The 13,881-nt window shown below is 44.9% G+C and overlaps 1 protein-coding gene across 1 annotated transcript; it reads left to right on the top strand.

Annotated features, from left to right (window-relative positions):
- Positions 1 to 2,224: 2,224 nt before the first annotated feature.
- LOC110740799 (RNA-binding motif protein, X chromosome-like) lies at positions 2,225 to 12,148 on the top strand. Its single transcript, XM_021923360.2, has 2 exons — positions 2,225 to 2,310; positions 11,424 to 12,148. Exons 1-2 carry the CDS (start codon positions 2,225 to 2,227, stop codon positions 12,049 to 12,051), a joined length of 714 nt encoding a protein of 237 aa, XP_021779052.2. The 3' UTR covers positions 12,052 to 12,148.
- Positions 12,149 to 13,881: the final 1,733 nt, after the last annotated feature.

The raw sequence follows: 13,881 nt of genomic DNA, 5'->3' as shown, positions 1-13,881 counted from the left end.
AGTGGTGGTGCTTTAGTTATTAGTCCTCCAAAGTGATGGTGACCTCATACTAGTACTAACGATGATGACGCTAGATAACAAGTATCGTGTATATCAGGCGTTGTTCTAGTACTTTACATAAATTAATGTATTCATTCTCATCACAACTCTATGAGGTAAGTACTTTAATATCCCCATTTTACACATGAAAAAACCTGGGGCTCACAGATGCTAAGTAACTCGCCCAAGCATAGAAGTTCTAAGTGGCAGAGCTGGGCTTTGAACCCAGGTAGTCTGACTCCAGAGCTAGGTTATAGTATGAGTCATATTAGCAGCCATTAACATTTATTGAGCCTTAACCATATGCCAGAAGTGATTCTTAATTCTTTTTTTTAATAGTTGATCCTCCATATCCATGGGATTTGCATCCACAGATTTTTTTTTTATTAATTCCTTATGTGTTTAATTGTCATTGATCTCCATGAAAAATCCGATCAGATATTTCTCATCTTCATTTTACTGAAGCATAGACAGTCTAAGTAACTTGCCCAGAGTTACGCAGCTGGTGCATGAGGGAACCAGGTTTCCAGTCTCTGTGGAGTGCCTTCAGAGGCCACACTCCTAACTCCAGGTCTTCTGGGCTTGCTGACAGGTGCTATGAGCTTAGCTTTTGCTTTGTGGAATGGGTCCATACCACTATTGATACTTTGAAAGTATATTCTGTCTCCCCTGGGAAATATCCATCCAGGGAGCTGTAGAACAAGCGCTCCCATGATCTCATCTGCAGTACACATCTGTTCTGATCTTTTTGTTGGCCTGCCCAGCATCTTCCTTCTCATTTTGGTAAGAGCACCCTAATTTCCTGTTGGGGAATGTATTTATTTTATATTGTTGCCACAACAAATGACGATAAACTTAGTGGCTTAAAACAACACAAATTTATTATCTTATAATTCTGGCCATCAGAAGTCCAAAATAGATCTCTCTGGGCTAAAATCAAAGTGTTAACTGGGCTGTGTTCTTTCCGGAGGCCCTAGGGAGAATCTGTCTCATTGCGTTTTTCAGCTTTTCTTCCTTGGCTGGTAGTCCCTTCCTCCAGCCTCAAAGCCAGCAACGCCAGGCCAGATCCCTCTTATGCTGCCTTCTCTTTGGTGGTTCCTCTTCCACTTCCTTCTTCTTCTCTTAAAGATCCTTGGGATTACATTGCGCCTACCTGGAAAACCTAGAGTAATCTCCCTATGTTACAGTCGACGGATTGGCAACCTTAATTCCCATTCCCCTTTACTATGTAACATATTCACAGATTCTGGGGATTCGCATATAGGCCTCTTTGGGGTGGGTTTGGGGACATTATTCTGCCTACTGCAGGGAAGCTTCCCTTTCTACTCTCAGACCGTATGTTCTGGATCAGTTCAACCCAACAACGGTGGCTCCCAGCGCAGGCTTGGAACTTGGACTGGGATTCTTGGGAAAGAGATGCTCCCCTTCTGATGAGCCAGTCTGATCACAGCCCATCTGCTTGGCAGATGGGTCAGGAACAGGGCCTCTCCCTGATTGTTCAGAACCCTTTCTGGACCAGCTGTTAATTCTGGTGAATATCGTTCCTCTCCGCTGCCGGCCCATGCACCAGCAGCTGATGTGTCCACCTTTACCCGAGCATAAGGCAAGCTTTCCTAAAAATGAGGCCTCTTCCTCCTGCTGCTTCTTTAAGGAAACCTATGGAGTACTTGCAATCTCTAAAAAACAAACAAAGACAACTAGAATAAGATCTATTTAATGATGTCCAAAAAAAGCTCTCTTGGCAAGTTTGGAATCAGCAAGGAAATTAGAATCTGGCTAGGAGTTTACATAATCTGTAATAAGAATGAAAGATTCTTTTTCTACTTGTCTTAAATACATTCTCTTCAAAATCTGTATGCAGCTCTAAATAAATGAAGCCTCCTTGAGGGCATATTAGAGCATTGTCAAAGAGACCTGCTCATATGTAATGACCTGGAGGGAGAAGGACAAATGTCTGGATTATACCATGCTTTAATATATTCATGCTGTAAGAATGGCCTCAGGCACCACACAGTCACCAAGAAGCCTGGCTGAGGGGCATTCAGAGAAGTGTAGAAAGGCAGGGGCATGCGTTCTTACTGACATTTAGCCATAAACCTGATTCTCCTTTTGCAAACCCTTCCCACATACCTTGAAGGCTTTTGTATCTCAAGGTCTTCTTGTGGGGCCAGTTCTAAGGTTGGGAATGGTAGCTACATCCCGCGAGAAAGAGCCCTGGGCTATGCAATCAAGTGGATTATTGGCCCAGTTTCCTCAGACACATCATGCTAGGTAAGGAGAGTGGAGTTTGGGCTGCTGGGAGTTGGGAGCATCATCTACTCGGGCATCAAACTCAAGGTGTGGGTGAAGACAAGAGCAAAGAAACAGGTATTTGAGTTGATCTTCAAGGAGGAGGCAGAAGGAGAAGCGGTCTGAAGTCAAGTCAAGTTCAGGACACAGATAAAAGTACCTTGAATTTCCCCAGGACCTTCCTTTACTTTTTATTTTTGAGACAGGGTCTCACTTCTGCTCAGGCTGGAGTGCAGCGGTGCGATCTCGGCTCACTGCAACCTCTTCTTCCTGGGCTCAAGTGATTCTCCAGCCTCAGCATCCCAAGTAGCTGGGACCGCAGGTGCAAGCCACAAGGCCTGACTAATTTTTGTATTTTTTGTAGAGATAGGGTTTCACCACGTTGCCCAGGCTGGTCTCAAACTCCTGGCCTCAAGTGATCTGCCCACCTTGGCCTCCCAAAGTGCTGGGATTACAGGCATGAGCCACCTGCCCTTGTTTTTTAGATGGCAATGTAGCAAGGCGTGGTGATTAAGTGTGCAGCGCTGGATCCATCCCACCTGAGTTAGGATCCTGGCTTCACTACTTCCAAGCTGTGTGGCCTTAGCTGAGTTACTTACATCTCTCTGATTTTTTGCTCCCATAACTGAAAATGACAATGATATTAGCAACCTCACTCATAGTGTTACAGGGAGGATTACTTGAATTAAAGCTTGCAAAGTGCTTAGCACTGAGTTTGTTTAGGACTTATTGACTTGATTTGAGCATCATGTTAAACCATCTTTTGAGCAGGATTGTATACCAATATTCATCATTAATTTTGATTCTTTTTCTAGTCTCTCTTGTTCTTTTTCAGCATCCTCAAAATTTAAAAAAAACACAGTTGATATTCATTTACTAGGATCCTCCTGAAGGATACCTTCTTATGTTTCTGTTATGTAAATGCTGTGTAACAAAAGACTCCAAGACCTTGTTGGCTTACCAAAAACATTTCTTTTTCATCCTTCTATGTAGGTCTGCAAGTTAGCTAGGGCAGCTGATTGGGATCAAGTCTACCCCATATTTCTGTCATTTGCTTGAGCCAACAGCTACCGGGGACAGTTCTCATGGTAAAGGACAGAGCCTGAGAAGCAAAGTCAAACCACATGGGCACATTTACAGCCTCCGATCATGCCCACTGACATTCCATTGGCCAAAGCAAGCCTCACGATCCAGCCCAACATGAGGAAGTGGGGAAACAGACTCCAATCTCTCCAGCAGGAGGCATTGTAGAGCAACATGGCAAAGAAAGGATACACTCCAAGGAGGAAGAAAAGAATTGGGATAATCCAATCCTATCACAGACAAACTTCATTTTTAATGTTGCCTTGTTTTTCATGGAAAAGGAGAAAATAACTACATAAAAAGGTCATGGCCGGGCACAGTGGCTCATGCTTGTAATCCTAGCACTTTGGGAGGCCGAGGCAGGTGGATCACCTGAGGTCAGGAGTTCGAGACCAGCCTGGGCCAACTAAGTTTAGTGAAACCCCATCTCCACTAAAACTACAATAATAATAATAATAGCTGGGCATCATGGTGGGCACCTGTAATCCCAGGTACCCGGGAGGCAGAGGTTGCAGTGAGCTGAGATCACACCACTGTACTCCAGCTTGGGCGACAGAGTGAGATTCCATCTTAAAATAAAATAAAATAAAAAGGTCATTTCAAGGACTTCTGGGAAAAAAAGCCATTTCCCGAAAATTACCAGGATCGGTAAAATTTTGTCCCATTCCTTACCTGCTGGGCTGGCTTCGTGGGTGTGACTTGTGCAGGAGCACCGGGCTCCACACTCGGAAGAGCCGCGTGCTCGGCTGAATACTCTGCTAATGCTGTCTCACAGTTATTAATTTTTGAACAAGAAGCTCTGCATTTTTATTCTGCACTGGCCCCAACAAATTATGCAGCCAGTGCTGCCTACACATGCTATATTTAGGGTCCCAGATGGTGAGAATTAATGCTCAGACTGGTGACCCTGAATCTGTAGGTTTCTGAGTGATCCAGGATTCAATTATAATTATCATTTTTTTCATTCATTCAACACATGTATTGTGTGCTATTCTAGGTATCGGGGATAAAACATTGAATCGACCAGCCCTGTCTTCATAGAATTTACATGGTGCCACACTTCCTGTATCTGCCCACCCAACAAATGACATTCATGTATCAGCTATTAATAGGACCTCAGCTACAGACACGCATACCAGCGTGTGTCACAGACACTGTATGTCGGGGATCACATGCAAATCCCAGCAGCCAGCAGGAACTCCAAGCATCCCAATCTCTTTCTCTCAAGAAAGCAAATCAGAATGCAAGTAAGAGTGACATTAGAGAGCTACATCTTAAACCCATTCTGATTTGTGAAGATAAAAAAAATCTTTCACAAACTTTGCTCTTTTGGATTTTATTCTAGCCTCTAGAGTAGCAAAAAGACAGATGCATTTGAGAAAGGTTTTCACCCATAAAGACTGAAATCAAAGAGCAAACTGAGTCTCCAGTTAACATTTCCCAGGGCCTCTGCAAATACTGTGAGAAATGCCACTTTGTGACAGCTTCAGCCAAGCACCAGGCTCATCCTTCAAGAGATCCACTTAACACTGTGTTGCTCAGAGGAGTGGAAAGATGTCGAATTGCTCATCTGCTTGAAAAACCCAAACAGGTGGATTTCATACTCAGACAGCAGTGACCCTGCCCTGGAAAGGCAACAGTCCTTTTTCTCATTTGATTGCTGTATAGAAATCTGTGCCCTTACCCCCTACTCAAATCAGATTTTTTGCTTCCAGCAAGCCCAGTTGAAGTAAACATGTTAACAACACACACATTTGTCTCCCTGAGACAGATAATATAGTTCAGCTCCATAAAAACCTAGTCCTAAGGCCCTAGTTCTCAAACTTTAGCCTGCATCCAAATCACCTGGAGTGCTTGTTAAAACACAGATCACAGTACCTCACCTTGGAGTTTCTGATTCGGTAGGTCTTGGGTGGGTTCCCAAAATTGGCTTTTCTAGTAAATCCCAGGTGGTGGCTGCTGATGATCTTTGAGAACTGCTGCTCTAGGGCATTGCCTTGGGCCCTGCAGGGCTGCATGGGCAATTCTGTCCTCAATGCAGAGAATGTCCCCACACAAACCTTAATTCTCTTTGACTTCTGACCACCCTACCTCATTTTCCTCAATTCTCATTCATTCCTCAACTCCCTTTAGCTGGCCTCCTGCCCTGCACTCTATTGAAAATGTTCTCAGTGAAGTTGAAGGTGACAAATTTGCTGCCAAATTTAATGGGCAGGGGACATCATCATTTGGGTATCTGATATGATTTGGGTCTGTGTCCCCACCCAAATCTCATATCGAATTTTAATACTCAACGTTGGAAGAGGGGCCTGATGGGAGGTGATTGGATCATGAGGGCAGATTTCCCCCTTGCCGTTCTCACGAGTAAGTTCTCACAAGGTCTGGTTGTTTATAAAAGTGTGTAGCAGCTGGGCGCAGTGACTCACGCCTATAATGCCAGCACTTTGAGAGGCTGAGGCAAGTGGATCACCTGAGGTCAAGAATTTGAGACCAGCCAGGTCAACATGGTGAAACACCATCTCTACTAAAAATACAAAAATTATCTGGGTGTGTGCCTGTAATCCCAGCTACTTAGGAGGCTGAGGCAGTTGCTTGAACCAGGGTGTCGGAGCTTGCAGTAAGCCGAGATCGCACCACGGCACTCCAGCCTGGCGATAGACTGAGACTCTGTCTCAAAAAAACAAAAAACAACAACAAAAAAGTGTGTAGCACTTCCCCCTTCTCTAGCTCTTCCTCCTTCTCTGGCCATGTAAGACATGCCTGCTTCCCCTTCACCGTCCACCATGATTGTAAGCTTCCTGAGGCCTCCCCAGCCATGCTTCCTGTGCATCCTGTGGAACCATGAGTCAATTAAACCTCTTTTCTTTATAAAGTACCCAGCCTCGGCTGGGCACGGTGGCTCATGCCTGTAATCTCAGCACTTTGGGAGGCCAAGGCGGTTGGATCACGTGAGGTCAGGAGTTCAAGACCAGCCTGGCCAACATGATGAGACCCTGTCTCTACTAAAAATACAAAAATTAGTCGGGCATGGTGGTGCACGCCTGTAGTCCCAGCTACTCTGGAGGCTGAGGCACAAGAATTGCTTGAACCCAGGAGGTGGAGGCTGCAGTGAGCCAAGATTGTGCCACTGCACTCCAGCCTGGGTGACAGAGTGGGACTCTATCTCCAAATAAATAAATAACCCATTCTCAGGTCATTCTTTACGGCAGTGTGAGAACAGACTAATACAGTATCTCACCAGCCAGCTTAGCCACCAGTCTACATTGAACTCACTGTTTTCTCAAGCACTCGTCATCGTGTGTTTGGGCCTGAGCAGCTTCATGTGTTATTTGCAGTAACTGCCACTCCCTGCTAAGTGTAGTTCAGACGGGATTTTCAATCATAGCACCCTATAGCACTGGCCACAGGGATGGGCCTGTATCCCAGTACTGATCATCATACTCCCCTATCTCTTGGGTCACCATGATTGGCCCAGGGACAGTCAATGACACACACCAAACCAATCAGAGCCCTTCTCTAAAATTTTATATGGATTTCATTACATCTAAGACTCCATTACAGTAAGAAACACTATTATTTTATCCATCACTAAGAAATAATACTGCCAATTGGAACAACAAAAAAGGAAGATGCCATCTATTAAAAGATGCTTCCAATTTCAGAAATGTTAAAATTGGATGGGGCTAAACCTTGCACAGTGAAATTCAAACTAAGATGCTGGGAGAAAAAATCTCTCTCTCCTGGAGTCCCTGAGCTGGGAAGATGTAAATGTCAAGTTGCAACAATACCACCTTCTCTCCATTGCCTGGAGGAAGCAAGTCTGCAGTAGGAAAGAGTGAGGCCAACACACCGAGAGAAGTGAAAATTTTAAAAAGAGAAATAAAGAGGGTGGAGCAGCTCTGTTTCTTCACATCAGTCCTTTATCCTTAAATTATTTGAAATCAGTTTCTGTCACTTGCAACCATGGAAATCCTGATAAATACAATCCCTTCCCCCATAAGCATCCCCAATATTCCCCAAAGTGAAAGACTCATTACCCATCAAATTATCCAAATCATACTTAACTCCTTGCTCCTCCTCAACCCTTCGACACTGAACTAATGAGGAAATGTGTTTTCTTCAACTTCCTAAATATCTAATTCTTCCATTTCTCTCCATCTGCACTCAATCTCTCACCCCATCCACGATCCCCCTTCGCAGACCCCTGGGACAGCCTCCTAACTGAGTCTCCTGGTTCTAGTCTTCCCCTGTCTAACTCTGGCTCCACACTTTAGTCAGAATGATCTTTCCAATAAGAACATCCCTGCCCAAAACCCTTTGGCGTCTTCTCATTGTCCTTTCACAATATGGCCCAGTCTACCTCTGCAGCTTTCTCTAGTTTTTTGAGCATTTTTCTGCTTTACACTTTTTCTTTTTTTTTTTTTTTTTTTTGAGACAGGTTCTGACTCTGTCACCCAGGATGGAGTGCAGTGGTGCAATCACAGCTCAGTGCACTCCCCACCTCCCCGTCTTAAACAATCCTCTCACTTCAGCCTCCTGAGTGGCTGGAACAACAGGTGCACCACCACGCCCAGCTAATTTTTTGTGTTTTTCCTAGAGGCAGGATTTCACCACGTTGCTCAGGCTTTCTTTAGACTTTTACTTTTCCCTGACTGGAACATTCCTCCTCGCTCACCCGTGATTTATTCATTTTTGATCCCAGTTTAAACATCGCATTGTCTAAGCCTGGGTGGACTCCTCTAGTTTCACTGAACCCTTTCACAGTTTCTATGGCATCTTCCTCATTATACTTTCAAAAATCAGCTGTTTACTGTAGCTTTTTATATTTGAAGACATAATAAACCCTTGTTTACACTCAAATCTTTAGAATAATAAACCATATCACTGAGATGTTAGTAAGAAACAAATAGTCCTGCTCTGGGGGCAGTTGGTGGGCTATCTGGACTAAAATGGTAATTATCTCCAGACTCACAGCTAGTCCCCAGGCAGGATGTGCCTCTGCCTTGTGGAAGATGTGGCAGAGAGTGGGTTCTTAGCAACTGCACTAGTTCCCAAGGGCTGCTGTAACAAAGTACCACAGACTGAGTGGCTTCAACAACAGAAATATACTTTGTCATAGTCCTGGAGGCTAGAAGTCTGAGATCAAGTTGTTGGCAGCATTGATTTCTTCTGAGTTCTCTCTCCCTGGTTTGCAGATGGCTGCCTTCTCCTCATCTCCCCCTCTTATAAGGACGCCAGTCATGTTGCATCAGGGCCCACCCCAATGACCTCATTTAACCTTAATACCAATTTAAAGACCTTGATATGGTTCGGCTGTGTCCCCACCCAAATCTCATCTTGAATTGTAGCTCTCATAATTCCCACCTGTTGTAGGGACCCCATGGGAGATAATTGAATCATGGGAGGAGTTTCCCCCATACTGTTCTCACGGTATTGAATAAGTCTCACGAGATCTGGTGGTTTTATAAGGGGGAACCCCTTTCACTTTGTTCTCATTCTGTTTTGTCTGCTGTGTTGTAAGATGTGCCTTTTGCCTTCCCCCGTGATTGTGAGGCATTCCCCAGCCATGTGGAACTGTGAGTCCATTAAGCCTCTTTTTCTTTATAAATTGCCCAGTCTTAGGTATGTCTTTATCAGCAGCATAAAAATGGACTAATACAGGCCCCACCTCTAAATACAGTCACATTCTGAGGTACTGGGTGTTGAGTTAGGACTTCAAGATATGACTTTGAGAGCAGTGGGAGAACACAATTCAGCCCATTACAGTAATGAATGAATGAACTTGTGAAGATTCCACATGCCACCACTTGAAAGAGTCAGCTCTCAAGAGTCACCATCACCTCTGGGAGAAGATGGGGCCAGGCGGTCATAAACCCTTATCCACTGTAGTGGGTTAAATTGTGGCATAAAAAGATATGTCCATGCCCTAACCCCTTTCACCTGAGAATATGATCTAACATCCTGGTTAGAGTGGGCCCTAAATCCAATGGTAAGTATCACCATAAAAGACACATGACCAGGCATAGTAGCTCACGCCTGTAATCCCAGCACTTTGGGAGGCTGAGGCAGGAGGATTGCTTTAGCTGAGGAGTTCAAAACCAGCCTGGATAACATAATGAGACCCCCAATCTCTACTAAAAATTGAAAATTCAGCCAGGCGTTGTGGCACATGTCTGTGGTCCTAGCTACTCGGGGTGCTGAGGCAGGAGGATCGTCTGAGCCTGGGAAGTTAAGGCTACAATAAGCCATGACAGTGTCACTGCACTCCAGCCTGGGCAACAGAGCAAGACCCTGACTCAAAAAAAAAAAAAAAAAGGAAAAAAGAAAAAAAAAGAAGAGACATGAAGAGAAGGGAGAAGACACATGGAGAAGGGGCCATGCAAATGGAGGTAGAGATCAGAGGGATGCACCTACGAGCTAAGGAATGCCAAGGATGGTGGCAGCCTCCGGAAGACAGGAGCCAGGCATGGAACTCACTCTCCCCCAGTGCTGCAGAGGGAGCCAGGCGTGGAACTCACTCTCCCGCCATGCTGCAGAGGGAGCCAGTCCTGCCGACACCTTGAGTTTGGACTTTTGGCCTCAGAACTATGAGAGAATAAATTTCTGGGGTTTCGAGCCCCCCAGTTTGTGGTAATTTGTTACAGCAGTCACAGAAAACTAGCACCTCTACTTCCATTAGAGGGAAAGGAGACCCTGTTCAGGAGATCTGACCTAGGATAGAGAAAGCGAGACACTTCAAAGCTTCATCAGGAGAAGTCTGGTTGCTTGAAAAATAGTCCAGTTACCAAGCTAGCCAATCTGAAGATAGTCAGCATTTTGGCATAGATCAGGAGTCTCCATTCCCGCGGCTGCGGACCAGTACCTGTCCATGGCCTGCTAGAAACCAGACCACACAGCAGGAATTGAGCAGCCAGTGAGCGATCATTACCACCTGAGCGTGGCTTCCTGTCAGATCAGTGGTGCCACTAGATTCTCTTGGGAGCACGAACCCTATTGTGAACTGAACATGTGAGGGATCTAGGTTGCCCGCTGCTTATGAGAATCTAATGTGTGATGATCTAAGGTGAAACCATTTCATCCCCAAACCATCCCCCACCCCAGTCTGTGGAAAAATGATCTTCCATGAAATAGGTCCCTGGTGCCAAAAAGGTTGGGGACCGCTGGCACAGATACTTAGCCCACTAAATATCCCCAAAATAGAACTCTCTCTTATACCAGGCCTGTTTATTTAGTACCTTGAGGTTGCAGGCATTCTGTCTCTGGCAGATAAAGGACAAAATTTCCTTGTATAATAATAATTTCTTAAATGTTTACTTTCACTGAAGGGTTTCTTTCCCAGAAAGCTTGAAATTAATTTGCTTTGTAATTTCTGGCAACAAATACTGATAGCAAATTTTTTTGCTGGCTTTTGTAATCCCAGTGACATCAAAGAACCTCCATCATTGTGGGAAATTGTTCTTCTAGGTAGCTGTGATGACATCACTTGCTATGAAGGAAAGGAAAAAAAAAGGAACAACAGGAAATTCTGCATTCGGTGGTTAACTGATAAATGAAGGAGGAACTGGTTTTGAAAGTCAGTTCCCATAACTAAGCAGCCTTCTCCATTACTTAGCTTTATTTATTTAATGTATTTATTCGTACAATCTCACTGGTAGTAGAAGTCCCTAGTCAAAAAGGCTCTTCACTCCTAGCAAATTAGGGAACATAGGCCAGAGCCCCTCACTTTGGGGGATGCCTGTTCACAGAGAGGATCTAAAAAAAGATCTGGGCAAAGAACAAAAAGAAAGAGAGGGAAAGGAGGAGGAAGAGGAAGGAGGAAATGGAAGGTGGAAGGGAATAAGATGAAATGAAATACAGATGACCAATAAACATTTGACCTAGGTAACCTCACTAATTGTATTAGACAAGGTTCTTCAGAGAAGCAGAACCCATAGGATAGGTGTGTATATGTGTGTGTGTGTGTGTGTGTGTGTGTGTATGTGTACTTACATATAAAGAGACATTTAGATTAGTTTAGTGATTACCCGGGGAAGCATAAAGGCAAGATCTCAGAAAATCTGGAAAAGGAGCAAATTTGTGGAAGCAGATTCACCTGGCAAGCTGTTTATAGGTGGCCTTAATACAGAACCCAATGGAAAGGCTCTTGAAGCAGTATTTGGGAAATACGGCCACATAGTGGAAGTTCTTTTGATGAAGGATGGGGAAATCAAGTCAAGAGACTTTGCACTGATTACTTTTGAGAGCCCTGCAGATGCTAACAATGCTGCCAATGAGATGAATGGAAAGTCTTTGGATGGAAAAGCAATTCAAGTAGAGCAAGCCAAGGAACCATCTTTTGAAAGTGGTGGTAGGTGGAGACCACCACCTCTTTCAAGAAACAGAGGCCCTCCAAGATGTCTGAGATGTGAAAGAAAAGGTAGCGGAGGAGCAAGAGGGCATCCCTCATGTGGAGGACACATGGATGATGGCAGATACACTCTTAATCCCAACATGAGTTCTTCTAGGACAGGGGTCCCCAAAGTTTTGGGCACCAGGGACCAGTTTCATGAAAGACAATTTTTCTACAGACCAGGGGTGGCGGGGGATGGTTTTGGGATGAAACTGTTCCACCTCAGATCACCAGGTATTAGATTCTCATAAGGAGCACAAAACCTACCCACGTTATGGAGGTAATCTGCTTTACTCAGTCTACTGATTTAAATATTGTTTTGTTTTGTTTGAGACAGGGTCTCACTGTGTTGCCCAGACTGGAATGCAGTAGCACAGTTATGGCTCACTGCAGACTTAACCTCCAAGGCTCAAGTGATCCTCCCACCTCAGCCTCCCAGGTAGCTGGGACTACAGGTACACACCACCATGCCCAGCTAACTTTTTCCTTCCTTCCTTCCTTCCTTCCTTCCTTCCTTCCTTCCTTCCTTCCTTCCCTTCCTTCCTTCCTTCCTTCCTTCCTTCCTTCCTTCCTTCCCTTCCTTCTTCCTTCCTTTTTAGAGACAAAAGGTTTGTCCTTAATAAGCCCAGGCTGGTCTTGAACTACAGATAAGTGATCCTCTCAAATGCTGAGATTACAGGCATGATCCACCATACGCCTAAATATTAGTCTCATCTAAAAAAATACCATCACAGCAACATCTAGACTGGTGTTTGACCAAAACTGGTGCGGCTGGTAGCAGTGGCGTGAGCCTGTAATCCCAGCACTTTGGGAGGCGAGAGACAGGCCGAGATCCACGCGAGGTCAGGAGATAGAGACCATCCTGTCTAACCGGTGAAACCCGTCTCTACTAAAAAAATACACCACAAAAAAACTAGCCCGGTGATGGCGGGCGCCTGTAGTCCCAGCTACTCGGGAGGCTGAGGCAGGAGAATGGCGTGGCCAGAGGTGGGCTTTGCAGTGAGCTGAGATCGGCCACTGCAGCGCCAGCCTGAAGCGACAGAAGCGAGACTCCGTCTCAAAACAAACAAACAAACAAACAAACAAACAAAAAAAAACTGGGTACCAGAGCCTAACCAAATTGACACACAAAATTAGCCATCAGGCTAATAGTAAAAATAGCAAATATAATTGACAATAAGCTGTTTTCCTGTATGAGTTACGAGGGGATTAAAAAAAGAATCTCAGTTTTGTTGAGGGATGAGAGAACACTTGTGTACCATTGTCAGCCTACAGGCATCAACTTTTCTGAGGGCATTTTGCCAGTACCAAAATGGAAAGTGTGCATACCTTTTGAGAAAAAAAAAATATATATATATATTTTTTGGAGACAGAGCCTTGCTCTGTCACCCAGGCTGGAGCGCAGTGTTGTGATCTCAGCTCACTGCAACCTCCACTTCCCAGGTTCAAGTGATTCTCCTGCCTCGGCCTCCCAAGTCGTTGGGACTACGGGTGCATGCTGCCATGCCTAGCTGTTTTTTGTTTTGTTTTGTTTTTGTTTTTGTTCTTGTATTTTAGTAGAGACGGGGTTTCACCGTGTTGCCCAGGCTGCTCTCGAACTCCAGAGCTCAGGAAATCTGCCCACCTTGGCCTCCCAAAGTACTAGGATTACAGGCATGAGCCACTGCGCCCAGCCTTTAGTTTTTGAGATGGAATTTCACTCTTGTTGCCCAGGCTGGTGTGCAACGGCAAGCTCTCGGCTCACTGCAACCTCTGCCTCCTAGATTCCAGTGATTCTCCTGCCTCAGCCTCCTGAGTAGCTGGGATTACAGGTGCCTGCTACCATACCCGGCTAATTTTTGTATTTTTTAATAGAGATGGGGTTTCACTGTGTTGGCCAGGCTGGTCTCAAACTCCTGACCTCAGGTGATCCGCCTACCTCTGCCTCCCAAAGTGCTGTGATTACAGACATCAGCCACCGCACCTGGCCATGCATTTTAACAAATATGTCCTTTCTCTCTGACTTTTCTTCCATCACAATCTCCCTTGTGTCAGAGAACTCTGGAGTGCCCCTGGACACTATGGAATCTGGCTTAGAGAAA

Source organism: Papio anubis, chromosome 9, assembly GCF_008728515.1.
Source record: "Papio anubis isolate 15944 chromosome 9, Panubis1.0, whole genome shotgun sequence".
Taxonomy (NCBI): domain Eukaryota; kingdom Metazoa; phylum Chordata; class Mammalia; order Primates; family Cercopithecidae; genus Papio; species Papio anubis.
The sequence above is the reverse complement of the archived record's forward strand: the minus strand, read 5'-3'. Positions and strand labels throughout refer to the sequence as shown.